Below are 23988 nucleotides of genomic sequence, written 5' to 3'. Positions count from 1 at the left end.
GCTGGCCTTGGAGACCACTGGCTCCCACTGCGCCCCCCTTTCCACACTGATACTGCCCCTCCTCGCGTCCCTTATCCCCTTTCATTCATTCAATCGTATTTATTGAGCGCTTACTGTACGCAGACCATTGTATCAAGCGCTTAGGAGGGTGCAATATAACCATTAACAGGCACAGTCTCTGCCCACAAGGAGCTTACAGTGGAGAGCTGTGTCTCCTCTCTCTCGCTGGGCTCTGGGGAACACTCTTTCCTTATACTGTTCTAGCAACTCCCATCCTTCATCCAGTTCTACTGAAAGTCTAACCCTTTTTGTTGTTCTCTCACCAATGTCCTGGGGGGTTGACGGCAGGATCATCGCTCTTCCACCTGTTTTCCCCAACTCCGTGCCCAGCCCCCCGCCCCCTGCCCTCTGTCTCTCCTAATCAATCAATGATATTGATTGGCTGTTTACTGTGTGCAGAGCTTTGAACTAAGCGTTTGGGAGAATAAAATACCATGAGTTGGTAGATTCGTTCCCTGCCCACAAGGAATTTACAGTCTAGAGGACTTCCACCGGCTTGTCCCGGCCCTCTGGGTCCCCACGCTGAGTCTCCCCTGGGGCATTGCTCCCCGGTCCTAGCACCGACCCCAATCCCTGAGCCCAGCTGAGCAAGGGCAACTTCTGGCCCCAACTCTTGTCCGCTGGAGCAGTGAGGGAGAGGCGATAGTGGAGTGCTGGACTTTCTCTGCCTGTGCAGAAAATCTGCGGAGCTGGGCCTCGGGGGTGGGGCCCGGGGCTAGCAGGGACTGAGGCGGCCCTAAAACCGGGGCCAGAGGGTCTTGGCAGGGAGCTGGCCTCAAAGCCCCAGCCCTTCCCTCTGGCCCGTTTATGGCTCTCCAAACCCTCGCAGACTTCCTCCCCCGCCCCAGGGGCGTTCTTGGCCCCTGCTTCCTCCTTCCCTCTCCCCACCCCCGCCCCAGCTCCCCTCTCCGCTTGGCTCCGACTCCGGTCTTTCATGTCAACTAATTCCAAAGATCAAGGTTGCCAGGACCCCTTCCCACACACCCCCGCCCCCAACCGGAAGGCGTTGTCTCTCATCAAGGGACATAATTCATGACGAACCTTTCTCTGGGGCTCCCAGCTACCCGGGTGGGGGGCCGAGTGGTGGTGGGGGTTTAGGGCTCCAGCTGTCCAAGGGCACGCTCGCCCCTGTGCCAGCCTGCACAGTTCTCCCTCCATGGTCCGCCCCCTGCACCCAGCCCACACTCAGAGCGCCGACCTGGCCAAGCTCGGCCAGCGGTCTGCTCTCCGGACACCGTCAGAGGGCGCTCAAATAATAATAATAATAATAATAATAATAATAATAATAATAATGTTGGTATTTGTTAAGCGCTTACTATGTGCAGAACACTGTTCTAAGCGCTGGGGTAGATACAGGGTAATCTGGTTGTCCCACATGAGGCTCACAGTTTTAATCCCCATTTTACAGATGAGGTCACTGAGGGACAAAGAAGTGAAGTGACTTGCCCACGGTCATACAGCTGACAAGTGGCAGAGCCGGGATTCGAACCCATGACCTCTGACTCCCAAGCCCGGGATCTTTCCACTGAGTCACGCTGCTTCTCGGGGACTTTCGGGGGACCAGCAGCGCCCCTGCCCCTCTCCTCCAGTGCCCTGCCTCTCCCCCCAGCGCCCTCCCCCTCTTCCCAGTGTCCTGCCCCTCTCCTCCAGCGTCCTCTTTCTCAGCGCACTGCCCCTCTCGCCAGCGCCCCTGCCCATCTTTCCCAGCGCCTTGCCCCTCTCCCTGGCGTCCTGCCGCTGCCCGGCACCATTGCCCATCTTCCCCAGCTCCCTGTCTCTCTTCAGCTCCTCTGCCCATCTTTCCCAGCGTCCCGTCTCTCTCCTCAGCACTCTCTCTCCTCAGCACCTCTTCCCATCTTTTCTGGTGCCCTGCCTCTCTCCCCAGCACCTCTGCACATCTTCTCCATAGCCCTTCCCCTCTCCCCCAGAGTCCCTGCCCCAGTGTCTCTGCCCCTCTCCCCAGAGCTCCTGCCCATCTTTCCCAGCGTCTTTGCCTATCTTTCCCAGTGCCCTGTCTCTCTCCCCAGCACCTCTTCCCATCTTTTCCAGTGCCCTGCTCCGCTCCCCAGGGCCGTTTCTCTCTCCATTACTTCTTCCCACCTTCCTCAGCGCATTGCCCCTCTCCCCACCATCTCAGCATATCTTCTCCATAGCCCTGCCCTTCTCACCCAGAGCCCCTGCCTCAGCACTACTGCCCATCTTCCCCAATTCCCTGTCTCTCCCCAGCACCACCGCCCATCTTTCCCAGCTCCCTGTCACTCTTCAGCACCTCTGCCAGCTCCTGTCTCTCTCCCTAGCATCTCTGCCCATCTTTTCCTAGCCCCGTCCCTCTCTCCAGTAGCTCTTCCCATTTTCCCCATTGCATTGCCCTTCTCCCCAGCACCTCAGCCCATCTTCTCCATGACCTTGCCCCTCTCCCCGAGAGTCTCTGCCCCTTGCCCCAGTGTTTCAGTCCATTTTCCCCAGCGCCCCTACCCCTCTCCCCAACCACAGCCTTTCAATCAATTTTCTCATCTCCACTCTGTTTCTCTACCTCTTCTCTTATCCCTGTGTCTGACTCTGTGCACATTCTGTCTCCAGTCTCTCCATCTATGACGGACTGAGTCTCTCCGGGGTGAAAGGGAGAACGGGAGGAAGCAGGGTAGGATGGGGGTCTCTCCGGGTTGGGACTGGGGGAAGCAGGTTGGGCTAGAGTCTCTTCGGAAAGGACTAAGGTCTCTCTCTGGGTTGTGATCGGGATAAGCGGCATTGGCTGGGGTGTTTGACAAGGACAAAGGTCTCTCTAGATCAGGATGGAGCAGGATAAGGGTGGTGGGCTGAGGTCTCTCGAGGAAGGAGCAAGTTGGACTAGGGTATCTCCAAGGGGGTGAGTAGTTTTACTGAGGAGTCGGGTGGGAATGGAGCAAAAGGAACCCTGCTTTGAAGGCGGGGGGAGTAAATGGAGTTTGCCAGGTGGTTGGAAAGGGGCTGCAGGAAGATGGATTAGACGGAAAGAAATTAAAGGGAGACGGGGGGGGAGGGAGCGGGGGGGGAGAGAGAGAGAGAAGCGAGTATGAGATCAATCCTTGCGGGCGGGGGCGAGGATCGAGCCCTCACAGTCACGTTCTCTCTCCCCCTTCTCCCCACTGGGATTGTATGAGCAGTAGGAGGGAAGGGGATGAGACTGCAGAGTGAATGATGTGGACAGATGGGGAAGAGAGGTCACGGGAGGTGGGATGGAATGGAGGGGAGATGGTAGAGGCCATGGACGGGGATACGGGAAGATAGGGAGATAGGGACTGAGGGAATGGGAAGACACCGTGGCCAATTTCTCCCTAGGAAGTGGGGGTAGGGAGCTTGGGGAGAAGGGAGGGGGCAAAGGACCACATCCCTTGGGACAAACCGTGTCTGCTACGTCATGAGTCATCATCAGTACCTTCTGAACACCCACTATGCACAGTGCACTATGCTAGGCACTTGAGAGAATGCAACAGTTTGTAAACACCATTCCTGTCCTCAAGGAGCTTCCAGTCTAGTAGGGGAGACAGACACTGAAATTAAGGCTCACTCAATAGGGATGGCCTAGTAGAAAGAGCTGGGCCTGGGAATCAGAGATCAGTCAATCAGTGGCATTTATTGAACACTTACTGGGGGCAGAGCACTGTACTAAGCACTTGGGAGAGTACAGGACAACAGAGTCGGCAGTTCCATTCCCTACCTGCAAAGAACTTTCAGACTAGAGTGGGACACGCACATTAATGTAAACAAATAAATTATGGATACATACCCTTGCTTGGTGTGTGACTTGGGGCAAATTACTTCATTTCTCTGCCTCAGTTTCCTTATCTGTTAAATGAGTGTTCGATACCTCATCTCCTACTTAGACTGTGACCCCCTTGTAGGACAGGGACTGCATCCAACCTGATTATCTTGTTTCTTACCCCAGCACTTAGAACAGTGTTTGGCACAGAGTAAATGATTAACAGATACAACCATTATTAAACTGGCTTCCTGCTTCAATGACCTCCCCAGGGGTTCCCAGGGACCTCGATGTGTGTGTGTGTATGTGTGTGTGCGTGATATGACTGGGAGTATAAATGTGTAAGTATGAGGGCCTGAGGTTATGTTTCTATAACTGAGGCTATGTGTGTTTCAATGTTGTGTTTTGTATTACTCTAGGTGGGTGGATGTAAGCTACTGACTGTTTGTGACTGGGATTATGGTTGTTTGTGTAACTGGGCCTGTGACTAGGGGAGTCTGTGTGACTGCCTATAGGGGTGCTTGTGGGGGAGGTGGGTGGTGGGTGGGGTGGTCTGGGTCTGTGCTTGGGCTCATGGCTGTGTATGACTGCATGTGTGTGTATGACTGTGCCCAGGGGTGACTGCCTCTAGGTCTCTAAGTCTTCACTGTGTTGGTGTGACAGTATAGGAGAATTTGTGACTCTCTGTGCGTGTGTCGGGGGGGTATAGCTGTGTGTGTGTGCATAGGTGTGACTATGAATGGGTCTGGGTGTGCATGTGTGAGTGAGTGTGTGAGGGTCTGAGACAGTGGGAGTGTGTGTCCCCCCACCCCCCAGCTGCCCTAGGATTGGTGGCTCTTGGCCCCCCCCGACAAGAGCTGCCCCAGGATTGGTAGCTCCTGGCCCCTCCCTCCAGCCCCCTTGCCCACCCAGAACCCATATCAATGCCACCCAAGTGGGGACCCGGAGCCTGAGCCAGAGCTGGAGCCCGAGTCAGAGCCGTCACGGAGTCCCGCCACTGCCTGGATCCCGGAGCACTGACTCCTTCCTCTTCCACCAGCCCAGCCCAAGCGTGAGCTCAGGGACCATCCACGCCTACCTGACCTGCAATCCCCACCTCCCCAAGGGACTGACCACTGAGGTACCCTTCCACTGGGTTCCAGGCAGGGGACTGGGGGCCGGGGGGCAGGGCTGGGGGAAGAGGTGGGGGTTGGGGGTCGGGACAGGGAGCTGATCTGGGGGCAGGAGGGAGTGGGGGGCTCTGACCTCTCCAGGCCCTCCCAACAGCTGGCTCAAGAGCTAGGGAGGCATCAGACGCTATGCTCCTCTCTAGAGGTGGAGGGGAGCCCCAGGAGGGCTGGAGCCAGGATGCCCCCTAATAAGCCTGAAACCGTGCGGGTCAGAGGTCACCATCCCAACATGCAGACACCCTCTCCCCAGCCTTCCCCAGCACGCACCATGCGGGGTGACCTTCTGCTCGTCGCCATCATGGTCCTCGCCGTGGGGCGCAGCCGTGGGGCTGAGTGCGAGGTGATGCAGCATCAACCAGAGGTCCAAGGTGGTCAGAGCAAGGTAGGTGACCCTGGCTGCCAGAAACTAGGTCCCCCGCACCCAAGGAGCCGAATGGTGAGATGGGTATATGCCACTGTGTCCATGAGCACATGTGAGTGCATGGGAGTCAGTATCAGGGAGTGCATGGGTGAGTGTCAGCGTGACTGTGCGAATGTTGACTATGTGTGTGTCAGTGTGTCTGCGTGTGCCCGTGTTTTTACAGATGTTTGTGGGTCCCTGAGTGTGTCAATGAGTGTATCAATATGTATCAGTGGCTGAGATTGTATGTGTGAATCAGAATCACTATCCAAATGTTTGCAGATGTGTATCAGTGTGCGTGTGTGTGTGTGTGTGTGAATGAACGTCTGTGACGCTGGGGGTGCATCTATATGTCTATCAGTCTCTGAATGCGTGCCAGCCTACGGGGGTGTGTCAGCGCTTGTGAGACTGACGTTCTGTGTGTGTTCTCGCATCTGTGAGTGGAGGTCTGTGACCGGGGGGGGTATATGTCAGTGTGTGCCTGTCAGCCTGCGTGTGCGTGCGGGTGTGTGTGTTTGTGTCGTGTGTGTGTGTGAGAGAGAGCGAGGGAGCGAGGGAGGGAGAGACTGGGGTCCCCCGAGGCTGACCCCGCCGCCCCGCGCTCGCCTGTTCGGCCACCGCCCGGGCCCGCCAGCCTTGCCCGCCACTGCCCCCTGGCGGCGCCGGACCAGGTGCGGCCTCGGGGCCTAGCGGAGGCAGCGGCGGGGACAGCGGCGGGGACTGGGGGGCCGGGGGGCGGGGGAGCGGCCCGACCCTCCGGGAGCAGGGAAGCCCCCTCCCCCGCATCCCAACACCTCATCCCCCAGCCCTCCCTCCTCCCGCCGGCCTGTTGCTCCGACCGGCCGCGCGGCCGGGGACTTCGGGGGGGCTCCGAGCTCTCCTCCAGATCGCCCCCTCCCACCGTCCCCAGAAAGGCCACGATGGGCGAATTAGGGCTGGAGGGGTCGGGGAGTAGGGGCGCTGCGGGCCCGCACACACACACACACACACGCACACAAACACACACACACACCTGCATAAGCACATCGGAGCGGAATCGGTCATCAGTCCCGCCTGTTAACGACTCTAAAACGTTTTCAGTGGTTTTTTGTACGGATCAAATTGCGGTAATTTGAAAACTCCAAAAAGACTCTCATCCTCCCGACACCGTCCCCCCATCACTCCATCCCTTCTGTCTGGCAATTTAGGAATTCCGAGTTCAATCTCTTGTTTTTCCTGACTTGACCGGCCGCTCCGAAGCAGTCAGGAGAGGGACACAGAGGCAGAGGGTTGCGGGGGGAGGGATTTGCCCAGGAAGAATCGCCACAGTCGAGTTGCAAAGTGACGTGCAAAGCAGCGTGTGTCCACTTCCGAGTCCGGAGGTCCGGTACCTAGGTAGTAGGGTCTGCTGGGCGGAGGCTCTGGGCTACGTTGAGTTTCACCCCAGCCTCGGCTGACACCGCAGAAGATGGGAGTCGGAGGGAGAAGTTGTTAAGCCCGTTACAGAGAAAGAGGCAGAGGGAGATTGATAGAGGTTGACAGACACACACGCATACACGCGCGCGCTTGCTTAGAAAGAGAGAGAGAGAGAGAGAGAGAGCGCAATAGAGCCCCCAAAGTGAGGCTCATCCAGTGGGAAACAGACACCGAGGGAGAGAGTGACAGAGAAATAGATGAGACTCTGAGATAAATGTAGGTGGAGACTGAAGAGCCGAGGGTGAGGGGGAAAAGTGTGTGTGTTTGTGTGAGCGAGAGTGTGTGTTTGTAAGGGCCCAGCCCCCGCCCCAATCCTGAAGGGGTGTTCTTCGAGGCGCGGCCCTTTCCTGGGGAGCCCTGCGGGGCGGAGCTGCCACGCCCCCGCTTCGCCACAGCGGGGCGCTGCGACCGCGGCCTGAACCCTGCTTCTCCGATGGTGCGAGGGAGCCCGCGGCAGCTGCCGGGGCTCGACCCCTCACCTCCGGCTCTAGCTCTCTCTCTCTGCCCCCCGCCCCCCGCCCCCTGCCCTCTGCTCCCGCTCCCGCTCCCGCTCCCGCTCCCCACCTCGGTCCCTGCCCCGACCCTCCGTCGCCTCCGTCTGGGGAGAGCAGGCCCCCGGCTGGCGGCTCTGGTCCTGTATCGGGGTCCGCGGGGAGAGTTGGAGGGGGAGGGTGAGGCTCTTTTCACAGTGCCCTGTCTGGTCCCCGGAACCGGGAGTCAGGCCCGAGAGGGTTCAGCGACCGCCGGAGGCCTCGCCTGACCTGTCCCCGGGCCCCTGGGTCCCCGGACCCCCGGGCCCAGCGGGCCGTTGTCCCCCCCAAGCCCTCAGACCTGCCCCAGCTACCATTGTCCCTGCTCCGGAGACTGTACGACAGCCGGGCCATCTCGCTGGACGGACTGCTCGGACTTCTGGCCCAGACCAGTGCCGGTAAGAGGAGGGGGCCCGGGGACGGGTGGGGGGAGACCCAGGGGGCGTGGAGGGGGAGGGCGCCATGGGGGTTCAGGGAGGACAGGCCGGGAGGCCCTGGAGAGGGGCGGGGTAGACCGGAATGCCGTGGAGCGGGCAACACAGATCGGGGCCCGGGAGCCAAGGAGGGTGTAGGATCGGCCTGGAGGTTGCTTTTTTGAGGGTCTTAGAGAGGGCATCTAGTTGTGCCCCTTCCCCCTTGACGCTCTGCCTCCATGCCCTGTCTCTCACTCCCCCTTGTCTCTCACTCCAACAGACCCCAGGGAGCTCGCCTCTCCCCAAAAGCGTGAGTATCTCCGGGTCCTCGTCTTGACCGGACTCCGAAGGGGGCCAGGCCGGGATGGGGACACTTGGGCCCTGAAGAAGGGAGTCCCGCACTGGGGGACGGGTAGCGGGGCCCCCGGCTGGACCCTAGCCCTCTCCCCTCCCTATAGGGGCTCTATTAGCTGGGAGGGATCGGGAGGGAAGGGGTGAGTGAGAGAGCAGGATCTGTGCCGGAGGGGCAGCGAAGGGGAACAGAGAGAAGGAGAGAGAAAGGAGGGGAGGTGAAGGGAGGGGAGGGAGAGGAGGGAAATATCCTGGGGTTCTCAGGTGGCCGTGACTGCGTCCTTGTTCTCAGGCGACATGCACGACTTCTTCGTGGGACTCATGGGGAAGAGGCGCGCCCGGGCGGGTAGGTGGGGTCGGGGGCAGGGGGAGGGGCAAGGGCAAGGACAGGGCCAGGCGGGCACCCGGGCGAGTAGGTGGGGCCGGGAGGCACGCGAACCCCAGGCAAACGAGAATGGGAGTCGGGCGGGCCCAAGACTCCAGGGCTCCCCGGCCGCTGCTGAGTCTGGGGGCACTAAAGCAGCTGTGCAGTGGAATGATGAGAACCCACCCGCGGGAATCTCCCCCCTCGGGATTGCCCAACCTGGCTCTGTCCCCCTCCCCCGATTGCCCGGCCTTGTGGCAGCTCCCCCTTCATTCATTCATTTAATGGTATTTATTGGGGGCTTACTATGTGCAGAGCACTGTACTAAGCGCTTGAAATGTACAATTCGGCAACAGATAGCGACAATCCCTGCCAATAACGCCCTTGAATGCCCAACCCTGGTTCTGTCCCCAGACTCCCCTCTAGAAGGAGACAAAGATGCCTTCCCCAGCTTCAGGGACCCCAAGTATTCTTCCAGTGTGACAGAATGAGGTAGGAGCATGGGGGCTGAGTGGGGGTAAAAGAAGCGGGGGGCGGGGGGAGGGGGACGGGCGTTGGGGATCCCCCTTTCAGGGAAGGGTGAGAGGGGAGAGAGCCGGCCCCGTCCCTCAGTTCGCCCCCGGGCAAATCCAGACTCAGTCCCGGCTGCTGCCCGTCCCCCCCACACACACACACTCCCACCCCCTTACAGCCTCGGGGGCGTTTCTTCTGGGGGTGGAGGGAAGGGGAGGGGGACGCGGAGACGGGAAAGTGACCCTGGAGCCAGCACAGCTCAGGGCCGAAGGCAATGCGATCGTTGGCGTTCGAACGACCCCAGAACACTGGATGGCCCACTGGGAGCCTCGAACAGACCTCGAGGTCACCCAGTCCAGTCCCCTGCATCCAGGCAAGCTGTCTAGACGAGGGCACCCGAAAGGCACAGAGCAGAAGGACCCAAAATCAGGTCACGTGTGTGTGTGTCGGGGGCGCCTATAGGGCCAGACCCGAGCTGGGCAGCGGCTCCCCCAGTTAAGGACTTTGGAGCATCAGCCCCTCCTCCGTTTCGGGTCAGCCCCCAGCCCCTGTCCCCCATCGCTGGGAGCTCCGGGACCCTCCCCTCTGCCCCGGGCCAGTCCCCAGCCCCTGTCCCCCAGAGGCCGGAGCACTAGACCCCTCCCCTGTCCCAGCCCAGCCCCCAACCCCGTCCCCCAGAGCCGGCATGGAGAAGCAGCATGAGGTACTTGATAGAGCATGGGACTGGAAATCGGAAGATCATGGGTTCTAATCCAGTCTCAGCTACTTGGCTGCTGTGTGACTTTGGGGAAGTCACTTCACTTCTCTGAGCCTAAATTACCTCTTCTGTAAAATGGGGATTGAGACCCTGAGCCCCACGTGGGACACGGACTGTGCCCAACCCGATTTTTTTGTATCCACCCCAGCGCTTAGTACAGTGTTTGGCACAAGTAAACTGAGGGCTGGAGGGGTGGGGAGCTCCTCCCCGGCCCCCTCCCCCTCCCACTCGCGGAGGGGGTCGAGCGCTGGGAGGGCGGCTAAGGAAGGCCCTGCTGGTCGCGGGGGACGAGGCCCCAGAGTCGTCATAACCGTAACTCGCTGATTACACGGTACTTAGCGGATCATTAGATGGTTATTTCGGTGGGCCGACGGCCGGGTAATTATAGCGAGGCTCTGTCGGGCTGACACACTTCCCCCAGCGCCGCGCACCACCGGCCCAGAGCGATAATCACGGCGCAATTTTGCTGTAGTATTTTATACAAATGGCAGCAAAAGCGCATTGTGAAAATTTGCTTTTAATGCGCGCAGCGAGTCCGGGAGCTTTGAAAAGAGTCGCGCACATAAGTGTGAACCGCCTCGCCGCACCAACAATGCATATTGATGGAGCGCTTACAAGCTGCGAGGAGCCCTCGGAGCCGGAGGGCCTCCCCACCGCTCTGGCGACCACGCACCCACCTCTGCAGTGTCCCAATCCGGGGGGGGGGGGGGGGGGCGGAGAAGGAGGATTTAGGGAGGAGGAGGAGAGAAAAGGAAGAAGAAGAGGAGGAGGAGGGAGGGAGGGTTCTAATCCCGGCTCCACCACTTTGCTGTGTGACCTCAGGCAGGTCACTTAACTTCTCGGTGCCTCAATTCCCTCATCCGTAAAATGTGGATGACTAATGTGAGCCCCACGTGGGATTTAGCTTGTAACTACCCCAGCGCTTTGTACAGTGCCTGGCACAGAGTAAGTGCTTGGCAAATAGCATTAAATAAAGGAGGGAAGGAAGAGGAGGAGGGGAAGGAGGAGAGAGGAGGAAGGGAGGAGAGGGGCGGAGGGGAGAGGAGGGCCGGGCAGGGAAGAGTTTGCCCTGTCGGAGGTTTGGGATGTTTACCCCTCTCCGACTCTCAGTGGAGGGCGGAGGAGAGAGCCGCCGGGCGGAGGGGGCCTTTGAAGGGCCCGGGGAGAGTTTGAACCTAGGCGGAGCGGTGTTGGCGCTCTCTCGGGGTGTGGGGACGGCCCCCGGTCCCCAGGCCCGTGTGATCGATCCCAGCAGCTCGGCAGGGTGGGGCCAAGCGCTAGGCAGCGCTTAAGTACAGTGCCTCAGCGCTTAGTATAGTAGTAAGCACTTAACAAATACCATGATGATGATGATGATTATGCGGACGGTTCCCTTCTCCCCGCAGATCCACGCTGCGCCCTGGGAGCCTCCCGGCCAGCAGCGGCTCCAGCCGGAGCCCGCACCTCCCGCACCGCCCGCCTGCCCCCTCCCGACCCGGACTAAAGGTGGCTCCGGAAGACCCGCGCCCCCCGCCCGCCCCGCCTTCGCCCTGCCTCCTCCCGCTTGAGGCCGCCCCCCGGCCCACCCCGCAGCGCCCGCATCGCCCCCGCAGCGCCCGCATCCCCCGCACGCTCCCAGGACCCGCCCGCGCCCCGCCTGCCCCAGCTCCAGGCCCCGGCCAGACGTTTCCTTAGTGACGCAGTCGGAAAACTCTGGAATCTTCAATAATAAGGGGATTTTTTTCATAGGATTCGCCGTGGGCTGTTTTCTTTCCCTGGGAGGTGGGCGAGGGGGGCCGGGGTCACACGGGGGTGGGGGCGGGCGGGGGGCGGAGCGGGCCGAGTCCTGGGGGCGGGCCGGGACTCCGGGGTCCCGGGGCCGCGGGGAGCCGCCCCAAAGAGGGTTCGGGACTTTTCCGCCGCCCGGTGGGGTCGCCCCCTCCCCTGCAGCCCCGGCCTCGCCCGCCCTAGTGTGCGAGAGGTTTAAGGGGCGGGGGGCGGCGGCTTCCGCCTCGCGGCCGTGATCTCCGTCACCACCCGCTCCTCCCGGGGCTCTTCGCCCTCTGACCCCCGACGGCGGCCCGATGTCCCCAGCGAAAGGGGAAGGGAGGGAGAGAGAGAGAGAGAGGGAGGAGGAAAAAGGCGAGGAGGAAAGGAGAGTGAAGAGGGTTGGGGGGCGTCGGGCAGGAGGGGAGAGATGGGGAGGGGTCCGGCAGTGCCCGGCAGTGGCGGCCCAGGTCCTGGATAAAGGTGGCCGCCCGCCCACGAAGATAAGATCTACGCGAGAGCCGGCCAGACCAGGGGCCGGAACAGGGCGGGGGTGGGGGCATGGTCAGGGGCATAGTCAGGACAGGAGCAAGGGCAGGGGCAGATCGGAGGCAGGACAGAGGCGGGGTTGGGGCAGGTCAGAGCAGAAGCAGACGGCAGGGGCAAGGTATGGGCAGAGGAAGGAAACCACCCTCTCGAAGGTCACCAGTGATCTCCGTCTTGCCACATCCAACGGCCTCTACTCCATCCTAATCCTCCTAGGCCTCTCAACTGCCTTTGACATGGTGGACCTCCCCCATCTCCTGCAAACCTTATCCAACCTCGGCTTCACAGACACTGTCATCTCCTGGTTCTCCTCCTATCTCTCTGGCCGCTCAGTCTCAGTCTCTCCCCGGCTCCACCTCTGCCTCCCACCCCCCTAACTGGGGGGGCTCCCTCGAGGTTCAGTTCTGGGTCCCCTTCTATTCTCCATCTACAGCCACTCCCTAAGAGAAGTCATTCACTCCCCTGGCTTCAACTACTACCTCCATGCAAATGATTCCCCAATCTATATCTCCAGCCCTGATTTCTCTACCTCTGCAATCTCGCATTTCCTCTTGCTTTCGAGATCTCCCTACTTGGATCACCCCCTTCCCCCCCGGCTCGTCACCTCAAATTTTACACGTCTGAAACAGATCTCTTTATCTTCCCACCTAAACCCTGTCCTCCCCCTTACTTCCCCACCACTGTAGACAGCACCACCATCCTCCTGTCTCACATGCCTATTAACCTTGGCATTATCCTTGACTCCTCTGTCAACCCCCATATTCAATCCTGTTGGTTCAACCTTCACAACATCGCTAAAATCCACCCTTTCCTTTCTTTCCAAATTGCTACCACGTTAATCCAAGCACCCACCAATTTTAAAGCATTCAATCACCTTGCCCCCTCCTACCTCACCTCACCCAGCTTGCACATTTCACTCCTCTACTCACTGTACCTCGATCTCGTCTATCTCATCGCCAACCTCTCACTCACATCCTGACTCTGGTCTGGAACTCCCTCCCTCCTCAAATCCAACAGACAATGACTCTACCCCCTTCAAAGCTTTAGTGAAGACACATCTCCTCCAAGTGGCTTTCCCTGACTAAACCCTCATTTTCTTTTCTCCCACTCCTTTCTGTGTCTCCCTGACTCACCCCCTTTATTCACCACCTTGCCCCACACCACTTATGTACATATCCATCATTTATTTATTTATTTATTTATTTATAGTAATGTCTGTACTCCCCGTCTAGACCGAAAGCACAGGTGGGCAGGAAATGTGTCATATTTTACTGTACTCTCCCTAGAGTTTAGTGTAATGCTCTGCTCTGCACAATAAATGCAATCTATTGATTGATTTAGAACAGGGTACAGGCAGAGGGAGGACAGGAATAGGACAAGGTATGGGCTAAAGGTTGATGGGGCAAAATATGGGTAGAGGGACAACAGGGGCAGGGCTGGGGTAGAGCATGGACAGGGGAAGGGTAGTGGCAGAGGGAGGGCAGGGGCAGGGTATGGGCAGAGGGAGGGCAGGGGCAGGGTATGGGCAGAGGGAGGACTGGCACGGCAGGGGCAGGGGGAGGACAGGGGCAGGGATGAGGCAGAGGGAGAACAGGGGCAGGAACATCCGAGCATTCATTCATTCATTCATTTAATCACATTTATTAAGCACTTACTGTATGCAGAGCACTGTACTAAGCACTTGGGAAAGTACAATACAACAATGAACAGTGACATTCCCTGCCCATAATGACTTCATAGTCTAGAGGCGGGGAGACAGACATCAATAAAAATAAGTAAAATTACAGATAATAATAACGATGGTATTTGTTAAGCGCTTACTATGTGCAAAGCATTGTTCTAAGTAATGGGGGGGATACAAGGTGATCAGGTTGTCCCAGGTGGGGCTCACAGTCTTAATCCCCATTTTACAGATGAGGTCACTGAGGCACAGAGAAGTGAAGTGACTTGCCCAAAGTCACACAGCTGACAAGCAGCGGAGCCGGAATTCGAACCCATGACCTCTGACTCCCAAGCCTGTGTTCTTTCCACTATTTATTGAACGCTATGTGCAGAGCACTGTACTAAACGCTTGGAATGTACAATTCAGCAGCAGATAGAGACAATCCCTGCCCAATGATGGGCTCACAGTCCAACTGGGGGAGACAGACAGCAAAGCATAACAGAACAAAATGAAAACGAAAACAAGACATCATCAAGATAAATAGAATCAAGGGGATGTACACCTCATTAATAAAATAAATAGGGTAATAAATAATATACACCAATGAGCACAGTGCTGAGGGGAAGGGGGATAATAATAATAATGTTGGTATTTGTTAAGCGCTTACTATGTGCAGAGCACTGTTCTAAGCGCTGGGATAGATACAGGGTAATCAGGTTGTCCCACGTGAGGCTCACAGTTAATCCCCATTTTACAGATGAGGCAACTGAGGCACAGGGAAGTTAAGTGACTTGCCCACAGTCACACAGCTGACAAGTGGCAGAGCCAGGATTCGAACTCATGACCTCTGACTCCCAAGCCCCTGCTCTTTCCACTGAGCCATGTTGCTTCCCTTAATGAGCAGAGGGTGGGGTGGAGGGGAAGAGAGGGGGAGCAGAGGGAAAGAGGGGGCTCAGGCTGGGAAGGCCTCTTGGAGGTGAGCTCTCAGTATGGCTTTGAAGAGGGGAAGAGAGTTAGTTTGGCAGATGTGAGGAGGGAGGGCATTCCAGGACAGCGGTAGGATGTGGGCCAGGGGTCGACAGCAGGATAAGCGTGAACGGCAGGATAAGCGTGAGGAGGTGCTGGGGGGCTGGGGAGGGGGAGAGAAAAGGGAGCAAGTCAGGGCGATGCAGAAGGGAGTGGAGATGAGGAAAAATGGAGTTTAGTCTAGGAGGCTTCTTGGAGGAGGTGAGCCTTCAGTAAGGCTTTAAAGGCTTTGAAGGTGGGAGAGTCATTGTCTGTAGGATTGGAGCAGCGGAGGGCGAGGAGGCAGCAGACCGGGCTGGGGGCAGTTGTGAGAAGCGGAAGGTTTAGGGGAGGGGCAGCCTGGGATCGCCCGGCAGGGAGGGGTGGGGGGGGGCCGTGCCGGCGATGTCCGGCAGGCAGGCGGGGGGAGTCGCCACACCGTTGGGCCCCTCGGTCGGGAGGAAGGGGCCGGGGCCGGGGCCGGGGCCGGGGCCGGGCGTGTCTCCTCCGGCCCGGGAGGGGGCGCTGCGGGCGGCGGGGCGTGTCCCCTCCGGGCCGGGAGGGGGCGCTGCGGGCGGCGGGGGCGGGGCGGGGCCCGGGGGAGGTGCCGCGGGCGGCGGGGAGCGAAGGGGCGGGCGTGTCTCCTCCGGGCCGGGGGAGGGCGCTGCGGGCGGGCGGGCGTGCGGGCGTGCGGCCGGGGGCCGGGGGCCGGGGGGCCGGGGGCCGGGGCCGGGCCGGGCCGGCGCGAGCGGCGGGCGGACAGTGTGGCCGGGCCGGCGGCGCCGCCTCCTCGTCGGGCTGGGCAGGGCAGGGCAGGGCCGGGCCGGGCCGGGCAAAGCCGGGCCGGACCGGACCGGGCCGGGCCGGACCGGGGCCTTTGTGTGCGGCGGCAGTGGCGGCGGCGGTCGGGGGCCCGCGGAGCCGGGTAAGACAGCCGACCCGAGCCCCGGCCCCTCCCCCCCCCCCCGCCCCTCCCGGTTTACCGGCCCCGGGAGGTGGTCCCGTTCCCACCAGTTCAGTCCAGTCCGGAACCATTGTCGGCTGGGGAGCCCAACCGGGGGGCCCCAGGCGCCCTCGGCTCCCGGTTCTCCCCCTCCCATCAGCACGCAAACCCCAGCACCCCCAGCCCCCCGACCCCTCGTCTCCCTGGCCCCCAAGTTTTCCAAGCCTCCCAACGACCCCTGCCTCAGCTTCTCCCTCCCCCCAATGTCTCCAGGCCCCCCGACACCCCCAGTCCCCCGCTCTCTCCAGCCCCCAATACCTCCAAGCCCCCACCCCCCCAGCCCCCAATACCTCCAAGCCCCACCCCCCCAGCCCTCCAGCCCAGACAAGGGTCCTGATCTGAGCCAGTCCCGACCCTACTCGAACCAGAAGCGGCTTCGGCCTCGCCCCTGGAGGAGGCTATTATGGAACCCGGTGCCCAGGTCACTGTAGGAGGCCTGACCCCCGGGAGCCCAGCAGCCCGGGTCCCAGCCAAGGGGCTACTTGGCTATGGACCCCAACCACTTCAGGGTGCCTCTTGGCCCCTCGCAGCTTCACTCCTCACCCGGCCACGGCCGTGCCTGCTTACTAGTCCCCTGTCCAGAGAGCCCGTGGCAGCCCTACCGCTAACCTCAGGGGTTTGGATCCGAGGACCGGTTCGGTGCTGGATCACTGGAGGGGAGTCAGGGGTGTGGGGTGGTCAGAGCTGGGTCACGGGGGGAGAGGCCGGGCTGCGGGATGGTCCGTGCCGGGTCACTGAGGGTTGGGGGAGGTCGATCGGCACCCGGTTCCTCCCGGCGCCACCGTCGGGGGCAGCCGGAGTCGGACCGACCGTGGTGCCGGTGGGGGCCGGGCCCCGGGGGGGGACCGGTAACGAGCCGTGGTGTCGTCGTCTCTCCCACAGAGCCTCCCGCCCCCCGTGCAGGCCCCAGAGTGACACGCGGCTGGGGGCGGCGGGGGGCGGAGGCGGGCGCGGAGGCGGGCGGCCGCTAAGATGGGCATGCGGGTGAAGCTGCACAGCGCCGACCACCCCAACCAGCTGCTGCGGGAGCTGAACCGCTGCCGCCTGGCCGAGACCCTGTGCGACGTCACCATCGTGGTCGGGGCCCGCTCCTTCCCGGCCCACAAGGCCGTGCTGGCCTGCGCCGCCGGCTACTTCCAGAACCTCTTCCTGACGGCCGGGCTGGACGCCGCCCGGACCTTCGTGGTGGACTTCATCACGCCGGCCAACTTCGAGAAGATCCTGAGCTTCGTCTACACGGCCGAGCTCTTCACCGACCTCATCAACGTCGGCGTCATCTATGAGGTGGCCGAGCGGCTGGGCATGGACGCCCTCCTCCGCGCCTGCCACGCCACCTTCCCCGACCTGCACAGGGAGGGGGCCGCCCCGGCCCCGCCGCTCCTGCCTATCACAGACGGGGCCGGGGACTCGGGGCTGCTGGGCACCCCGGCACTGGCCGGCGTGGCTGGCGGGGGCTACGAGGAGGAGGGCCCCGGGGTCGGTGAAGCCATGCCTGGCCTGCCCCCGCCGCAGGCAGAGGGCCGAGAGGCACCCGGGCCCTGCGTCCCAGCCGCCCCTGGCGTGCCCCGGCTAGGCTTGGGCGGGCAGACGGGCCCGGGGCCCCGCTCGCCATTCGGGGGCCAGAGCAACGGGGAGCGGGTGGGCTTCCTCGGGGCCGGCTCCCTGGATGGGGATGGTGGGGTGGGCCGGGGGCGGGGCTTTGGGTCCCCGGCGGGGCTGCCGCCGGGCCAGCCGACCCCCGAGGCCGAGGCAGGGGAGCTGGAGCTGGAGGAGCCCGGCAACGAGAGGCCGGGGCCGGGGCCAGCAGAGGAGGTGATCGAGCTGAGCGATGACAGCGAGGAGGAGCTGACCCCGGCGGCTACCGACGGGGGGGCGGCCGAGGGGGAGGAGGCGAGGACCGGGGCCGCGGAGGAGAGCTGGGCCGCCGGCGGCCACCAGGCCCAGCCCTGCCAGGTGTGCCACAAGGTGCTGGAACCCAACGTGCAGCTGATCCGGCAACACGCCCGTGACCACGTGGACCTGCTCACGGGCAACTGCAAGGTGTGCGAGACACACTTCCACGACCGCGGTGCCCGCGTCGCCCACGTCCTGTCCCACATTGGCATCTTCCTCTTCGCCTGCGACATGTGCGAGGCCAAGTTCTTCACCCAGTGGCAGCTGACGCTGCACCGCCGTGAGCGGGCCCCCCCCCGAGCCCCCGGCGCCCACTGGGCCCCTGCCGCCCAGTGCCCCGGCACTCAGCTGCGCCGCCTGCGGCAAGGCGCTGGCCCGTGACTTCGCCACGGTGCGCGCCCACGTGCTGGACCACCTGAGCGTCCCGGGCCAGACGTGCAGCGTGTGTGCCCAGCAACACCTGAGCCTGTGCAGCCTCATGTGGCACACACTGTCGCACCTGGGCATCTCCGTCTTCTCCTGCGCCGTGTGCGCCCGCAGCTTCGTCGACCGCCACATCCTGGACCGGCACCTGGCGCTGCACCGCCGCGCCGACGACGCCCCCTTCCGCTGCCACGTCTGCGGCCACGGCTTCCGCTCGGAGGCTGCCTACCGCTACCACGTCAGCCAGCACGAGGGCGGTGGCGGGGGCCCGGACGGGCGGACCGGCCCGGCCGAGCGCCCGCAGCCCCCCGCCCTGTCGAAGCGGCGCCCGCCGGCCGACGGGGGGACGGCCGCGGCCGAGGGCCCGGCCCCGCCCGCCCCCAGCAAGTACGGTTGCAAGGTGTGTGGCAAGCGGTTCGCCCATACCAGCGAGTTCAACTACCACCGGCGGATCCACACGGGCGAGAAGCCGTACCAGTGCAAGGTGTGCCACAAGTTCTTCCGCGGCCGCTCCACCATCAAGTGCCACCTGAAGACGCACGCGGGGGCCCTGATGTACCGCTGCACCGTGTGTGGCCACTACAGCTCTACCCTCAACCTCATGAGCAAGCACGTGGGCGTCCACAAGGGCAGCCTCCCGGCCGACTTCACCATCGAACAGACGTTCATGTACGTCATCCACTCCAAAGAGGCCGACCGCGGCCCGGACAGCTGAGCACTGCCCGGCCCCCGGCCTGGGGCCCCGCACCCCGCCACCACGTTTACCTCTGTGCCCGTGCCCCCTTCCCGGACCCCGTTCTTAGCTCCCCGACCCGTTTTATGCTGCTAAGACTCTGCCCCCCACCCCCCCGGTCCCAGGCTGCGGGGGTGGAGGTTGCCTCCAGCTCAACCCTCTGTCCCCCGCCACCCCAGCCCCTTGGCTCCTCAGCTGGTGGGGAGGGGGAGAATCTCTGTCCTGGCTCTCCTCTCCCCGTCAGCAGAGATGGGCTCGCCCATGGCTGAAAAGCCATGGCCACGGGGGGCTGGACCCCATTTCAGGGTAGGAAGTGGGGCTGTTGGGCTGTCTCCACCCTTCTCATTTCCAAAGAAAAAGGGGTTGAAGGTGTAAGGCCTCCAGGGCTCCTCACCAGAGGCGGGGAGGGGTGGGCATGGTGGGGAGAGGGCTGAGCCTCAATCCCCTAACAGCAGGAACCTTGCCTTAAATTCCCTGCCCGCCCAGGCTGGGGCTTCCCCAGGGGCCCCCACCCTCTGTGGCAGCCATGGGTTTTGGGTTGCAGTCGGCGGCGCCTCTTTTTTCTACCTCATCCTGGGCTCAGCTCGCTCTGGTCCCGGGGATCCCAGAGTCCGCGAGCTCTCCCTTGGGCCGGCCACCTCCCGGTCGTGGCCGGCCCAGTTCCCGTGCCGCGGACGGGACGTCCGGTCCCTCTTGCTGCCCCCTCGGCGGCCCGTGAAAGTCACGGGCAGCGGCGGGCCCACGGGCGCGGCTGTGTGCCCCCTGCCTGGCCTAGGCCTTCCACCCCCGTCAGGCCTCGGAGAAAGCGCACCGGGGCGGCGTCTCCCCGAGGGAGTGGCCGGAGAGCCGGGGGAGTCCCAGGCGGCGGGGAGCGGTGCGGAGGGCCTCCTGGGCCCTTGAGGCCGAGCTGGCCCGGCAGCCGCCCACCCGCGGAGAGTCGGAGGGCGGCCGGGTCTCAAAGCTGTGAAGTTCCCCTAACCTCATCCTTCGTCCCAAACCAATGGCTGTCCCGGGGTGCCGCGTCTAAGTTGCAACGGTGTGGCGTCGCTGGAGGGGTCGGTACGGAGCCTCGTGGCCGGGGGGCGGCCGCGCGGGTCTCGGCCGCCAGGGGGCGCCGGCACAGGCCTCCGCCATGGGGTGGTGGGGCCTGGTCTCCCCGCTAGGGGGCGCTTCCCGGGACCGCCCCGCCCGGTGAAGCCGATTGCCGGACTTGGGCCCGGGCCCTGGCGAGTGACTCGCCATGTGTCCGGCCCCAGGGGAGCATTGGGACCCCTTACCGGGGGCGGCCCGACCCCCCAGCCGCCCTGACATTGGATTATTAAATCCGGCAGCTACTTCGTCCCCGGGCGCGCTGCTGACCGCGGCCCCCGCCGCTCCACACCTTCGCTGGGCCCGGGCGAGGGATGGGGGGAGCGGGTCCCGCCTTCCCCCAACTTCCCCCTTCGGAGGGACGGAGGGAGTGTGTGTGTGCTTGTGTGTGTGTGTGAGAGAGAGATTCCCCGACCCCTTTGAGTTACCGTAGGTACCGTACTGACCTGGCCTTCCGGTGTCCGTGTCCCTTCCACACCCCGCGGTGGCTGTAAAGTTTTGTATGATTTGTAACTTCCCCAGCTGTAGTGTCGGTGTGCATCTGGTTCTTTTCTACTCGCGGTTCAGCACAAAGTGTGGTTTTTATTTAGAATAAAAAATCTCAAAGCCCGCCCGCGGCGTGGTTGTGCCCTGGGCGGGAAGGCCCCCTCTCCGAGCGAGCCCCCGATCCGGGCTTGGGGACGGGGGACCCCCGGGGGCTCGGGGCTGCCGGGCCGCCCCCTTGCCCGGCGCCCACTCGGATCGGGGCGAGCCCTGGCAGGGAGGTCCTGACCCCCCCCCCCCCCCCCCCCCGCCGCCCGAGGAGGGTGAGGGTCTCACCTCGGGGGTGTGATCGGGAAGCGGGGCTTCGGGTGTTTCGGGCGCGGGGAATTTCGCAGGAAAGTTTTCGCAGCTCCGGGCTCGCCCTTTCCAGGCAGCCGAGGGTTCCGATCCAGGAAATTCCTCAAGGCCCCCCTCCCCTCACTCCCTCTTTTTCCGGCGACTCGTCCGGGTGCGGGTCCGGGCCCCGGCCCGCCCAGAGCTCCCCTCCCTTGGACGTCCGGAGGGGCTGGGCCCGGGGTGCGCGGGCCCGTGGCAGTGGGTCTCGGAGCGAATGTATACATGTCACTCATTTGGGGAAGGTCTCCGTCCGTGTCTCAGTGTGTCTGGGACGGAGAGAGATAGGGGTTTGTGTGTGAGAGAGAGTGTGTATCAGGGTTGGGGGGCGGGGGGAAGCGGTGCGCGTGCAGGATGGAGGGATCTCTGTAACCCTGTGCCCTGAGGGAGTGTTCGGGAGTGTCTCTGGAAGAGTGGGAGATCTCTGGGCGAAATGCTGTTGCTCAGGGGGTGCAGTTCCCCCGACCCCACCAACCCCTAAGCCTGGCCCTCCGGCTCCTACCGGCCTCTTCCTTTTCTTGCATCCCTACGAGGGCTAGGTCAGACGGAGACCTGGCCTCGGAGCCCTCCACCAGTCCGAGCATGTCCAGTCTGACAACTCCGAGACCCTCCTGCTTCCCCGCCGGGCCAGATGTGGGGAGGGAGGGCCGGGGGGGCCGCTGGGTGGCTGCTGGTGGGGACAGGAGGCAGCAGCTGGCGAAGGAGCCTGGTCTAGTGGGAAAAGCATAAGCCTGGGACGCAGGAGACCGGCGTCCTAATTGGCTCTACCATATGCCGAGAGACTTGGGGGCAATCACTTCGCTTCTCTGTGCCTCAGTTCTCTCATCTATGAAATGGGGATGAGACGCCTATTCTTTCTCCCACATAGACCGGGAGCCCATGTGGGACTGGGACTGTGTACTGATTGTAATCTATCTGCCCCAGCGCTTAGCACAGTGCTTGGCACAGCGCCTGATAAATACCATAATAGTAATTATTATTATCATCATTATTATTATTAGGAGCCATGGCAGCCACTGGGTAGACCGGTTGGGGGCCGGGTCAGAGCTACAGCAGGGCGGGGTCAGGACTGAGGCTGGGGCAGGGCCACAGCTGGTGGGGTCGGGGCACGGTCAGGGCCAGGGCTGCAGATGGGCAGCGTGGCGAGGGGGTGGACGGGATCGGGGCTGAGGGGCGGGGTCGGGGTCAGGTGGGGCAAGGTCAGGGCTGGACAGAGGGGGCGAGGGCAGGGGTGGGGTTGAGGCCCGGGGATGGGGTCAGGGCTGCAGCTGAGCAGGCGAGGGAGGGGTCGAGGCTGTGGACGGGGGTAGGGACGGGGCCAGGAGGGGCAGGGGCAGGGCCGGGGGAAGGTGGGATCAGGGCCATTGGGAAGGGGTCAAGGCTGAGACCGGCCGGGGCCGGGGTCGGTGCCCTGTGGGGTGGGGTCGGGTCTGCAGCGGGGCCCGATGGAGCAGCCATCTCCTTGGCGATGATGATGGAGTGCTGGGTGCTGGAGGAGGAGGAGGCGGCGGTGGCCCGGGCTCCGGCCTTGGGCCTGGCCTTGGCCACGTAGAGCACCACGGCGTCCAGGAAGCGGCGCCGGAAGCCGCGGCTGAGGAAGTTGTAGAGCACGGGGTTGGCGACACAGTGCAGCATGGACACGGCGTCGATGATGTCATAGAAGAAGTAGAGGAGGTAAGCTAGGGAGCAGGGCAGCTCCAGGTAGGCGCCGTGTAGGGTGAGCAGCAGTAGGGTGCCGTGGTAGGGCGCCCAGCACAGCAGGAAGACGGCCAGGTAGGCCAGCAGCAGCAGGGCCTGGGGCCGGGCGCCCGGCTGCTCCGAGCGCCACAACCAACGGGCGCTGAGCAGGTTGCAGGCGCCCACGATGGCCAACGGCAGCAGGAAGCCTAGGCAGGCGGTGCCCAGGGTCACCGCCAAGGCCCAGTCGTCGTAGCTCTCGAAGGGAGCCAAGAAGATGCAGACGGGCTGACTGGTCGGCAGCAGGTGCATGTGCACGACCTCGGGCAGCGGGGCCACGGCCGCCAGCAGCCAGATGGCAGCGCAGACGGCCTGGCGGGCCCGGGGCGAGGGGTTGCGGGGGGCGGCACCCGGCACCAGGCTGAGGCAGCGCTCGACACTCAGGCAGCTCAGGAAGAAGACGCTGGCGAACATGTTGGCGAAATAGAAGTAGTGGCTGAAGCGGCAGAGGAAGCCGCCCCACAGCCAGGTGTAGTCGAGCAGGACCTCGAGCATCCACACGGGCAGCACCAGAACCATGCCCAGGTCTGCCAGCGCCATGTGCAACACATAGAGCTGCAGCGGGCCCCGGGGGCGGCGCCGGCTGTGCCAGCCCACCCACAGGACCAGCAGGTTCTCCACCAGGCCACCCACGAACACGGCCAGGTAGAGCACGAACAGGACCACCCTCTTGACATCGGCGTTCAGGTCCAGCTCGCACAGGGCCAGGCTGTGGTTGAGGAATTGCAGCAGCTCCGTCCAGTTGTGGCTGTCGCCGAAGTCACCGAACGGGTAGGGGGTGGCGGTCGGGCGGAGTGGGGTCGCGGTGGTCATGGGCGCGGTGGACACCTGGGGGTGGGCAGTGGAGAGGACGGTGGAGCCGGCAGGGGCCAGGGCTGCTGGGGATGTGGGGAGAGGAGAGGGACGGGGCGGGCACACTGGGCCTAGACCCGGGGAGCTGTAGCCTCGGACCCCCGACCTCAGCTCCCAGGCTGGGAACTGCCCTCCGAGCTGAAGCACCCGGTAACAGGCCGGTGGCTGGGGCTGGGCTGGGCGGTTGGTGTCCAAGGCTGGGGTGAGCAGTGGATGTCTGGGGCCGGGGTGAGGGGTGGACGTCAGGGGCCAGAATGAGGGGTGGGTGTCTGGGACCAGTGTTGGGGCCCTGTGCGAGCGGTGTTTACACAGAGTCAGTGTTTGGGGCCTGTGTGAGCCTTGGGCGCTCAGAATCTGGGGCCGGTGGCTGAAGTCAGGGTGTCTAACCCAACTTTCGGTCCCCAGCTTTGCCCCCCCCGCCCACCAGGACCCTGGCCTTCTGCCCCAGAGGCCCTGGACTTGCCCCAGCTTCTCTCTCCGCAGAGCCCCCAGGTCTGCCCCAGCCCCCTCCCCCAGAACCCTGGGCCTGCACCAGTCCCTGGTGCCCCCAGTTCCCCCAGCCCCTCTGTCCCCCGGGAGAGGGCCTCACCTGGGCTGAGCAGATCCCCTGGCTCCTCAGTATCCGGGCAGCTGTGCCGGCGGGCAGTGGGGTGGTGTGTGTGGACCCAGAG

At 63.0% G+C, this 23988-nt stretch overlaps 3 protein-coding genes across 3 annotated transcripts; 2 read left to right on the top strand and 1 right to left on the bottom strand.

Annotated features, from left to right (window-relative positions):
• The first annotated feature begins 4751 nt into the window (after positions 1 to 4751).
• TAC3 (tachykinin precursor 3) lies at positions 4752 to 11290 on the top strand. The gene is made up of 7 exons (XM_029074010.2): positions 4752 to 4919; positions 5219 to 5350; positions 7646 to 7751; positions 8047 to 8076; positions 8410 to 8463; positions 8896 to 8973; positions 11137 to 11290. Exons 2-6 carry the CDS (start codon positions 5237 to 5239, stop codon positions 8970 to 8972), a joined length of 381 nt encoding a protein of 126 aa, XP_028929843.1. The 5' UTR covers positions 4752 to 4919; positions 5219 to 5236; the 3' UTR covers position 8973; positions 11137 to 11290.
• A 5357-nt stretch (positions 11291 to 16647) lies between these two features.
• Positions 16648 to 20465, top strand: ZBTB39 (zinc finger and BTB domain containing 39). The gene is given in 2 exon segments (XM_007658447.2): positions 16648 to 17897; positions 17899 to 20465. Coding segments are annotated over 2 exon segments (2058 nt in total). The 5' UTR covers positions 16648 to 16686; the 3' UTR covers positions 18746 to 20465.
• A 1249-nt stretch (positions 20466 to 21714) lies between these two features.
• On the bottom strand, positions 21715 to 23988 carry GPR182 (G protein-coupled receptor 182). The gene is made up of 2 exons (XM_029073948.2): positions 23907 to 23988; positions 21715 to 23293 (listed from the first exon to the last, which is right to left on the bottom strand). The coding sequence occupies exon 2, from the start codon at positions 23276 to 23278 to the stop codon at positions 21929 to 21931; it is 1350 nt and encodes a 449-aa protein (XP_028929781.1). The 5' UTR covers positions 23279 to 23293; positions 23907 to 23988; the 3' UTR covers positions 21715 to 21928.

Source organism: Ornithorhynchus anatinus, chromosome 10 (assembly GCF_004115215.2).
Source record: "Ornithorhynchus anatinus isolate Pmale09 chromosome 10, mOrnAna1.pri.v4, whole genome shotgun sequence".
Lineage (NCBI taxonomy): Eukaryota > Metazoa > Chordata > Mammalia > Monotremata > Ornithorhynchidae > Ornithorhynchus > Ornithorhynchus anatinus.
This window is presented reverse-complemented; position numbering and strand designations above follow the sequence as displayed.

Coding starts and splice junctions, on each gene's coding strand:
- TAC3 (XM_029074010.2), top strand. CDS start 5,237: ATGCGGGGTGACCTTCTGCTCGTCGCCATCATGGTCCTCGCCGTGGGG. Junction 7,752..8,046: donor TCTGGCCCAGACCAGTGCCG/GTAAGAGGAGGG, acceptor TCACTCCAACAG/ACCCCAGGGAGCTCGCCTCT. Junction 8,077..8,409: donor GCTCGCCTCTCCCCAAAAGC/GTGAGTATCTCC, acceptor CCTTGTTCTCAG/GCGACATGCACGACTTCTTC.
- GPR182 (XM_029073948.2), bottom strand. CDS start 23,278: ATGACCACCGCGACCCCACTCCGCCCGACCGCCACCCCCTACCCGTTC.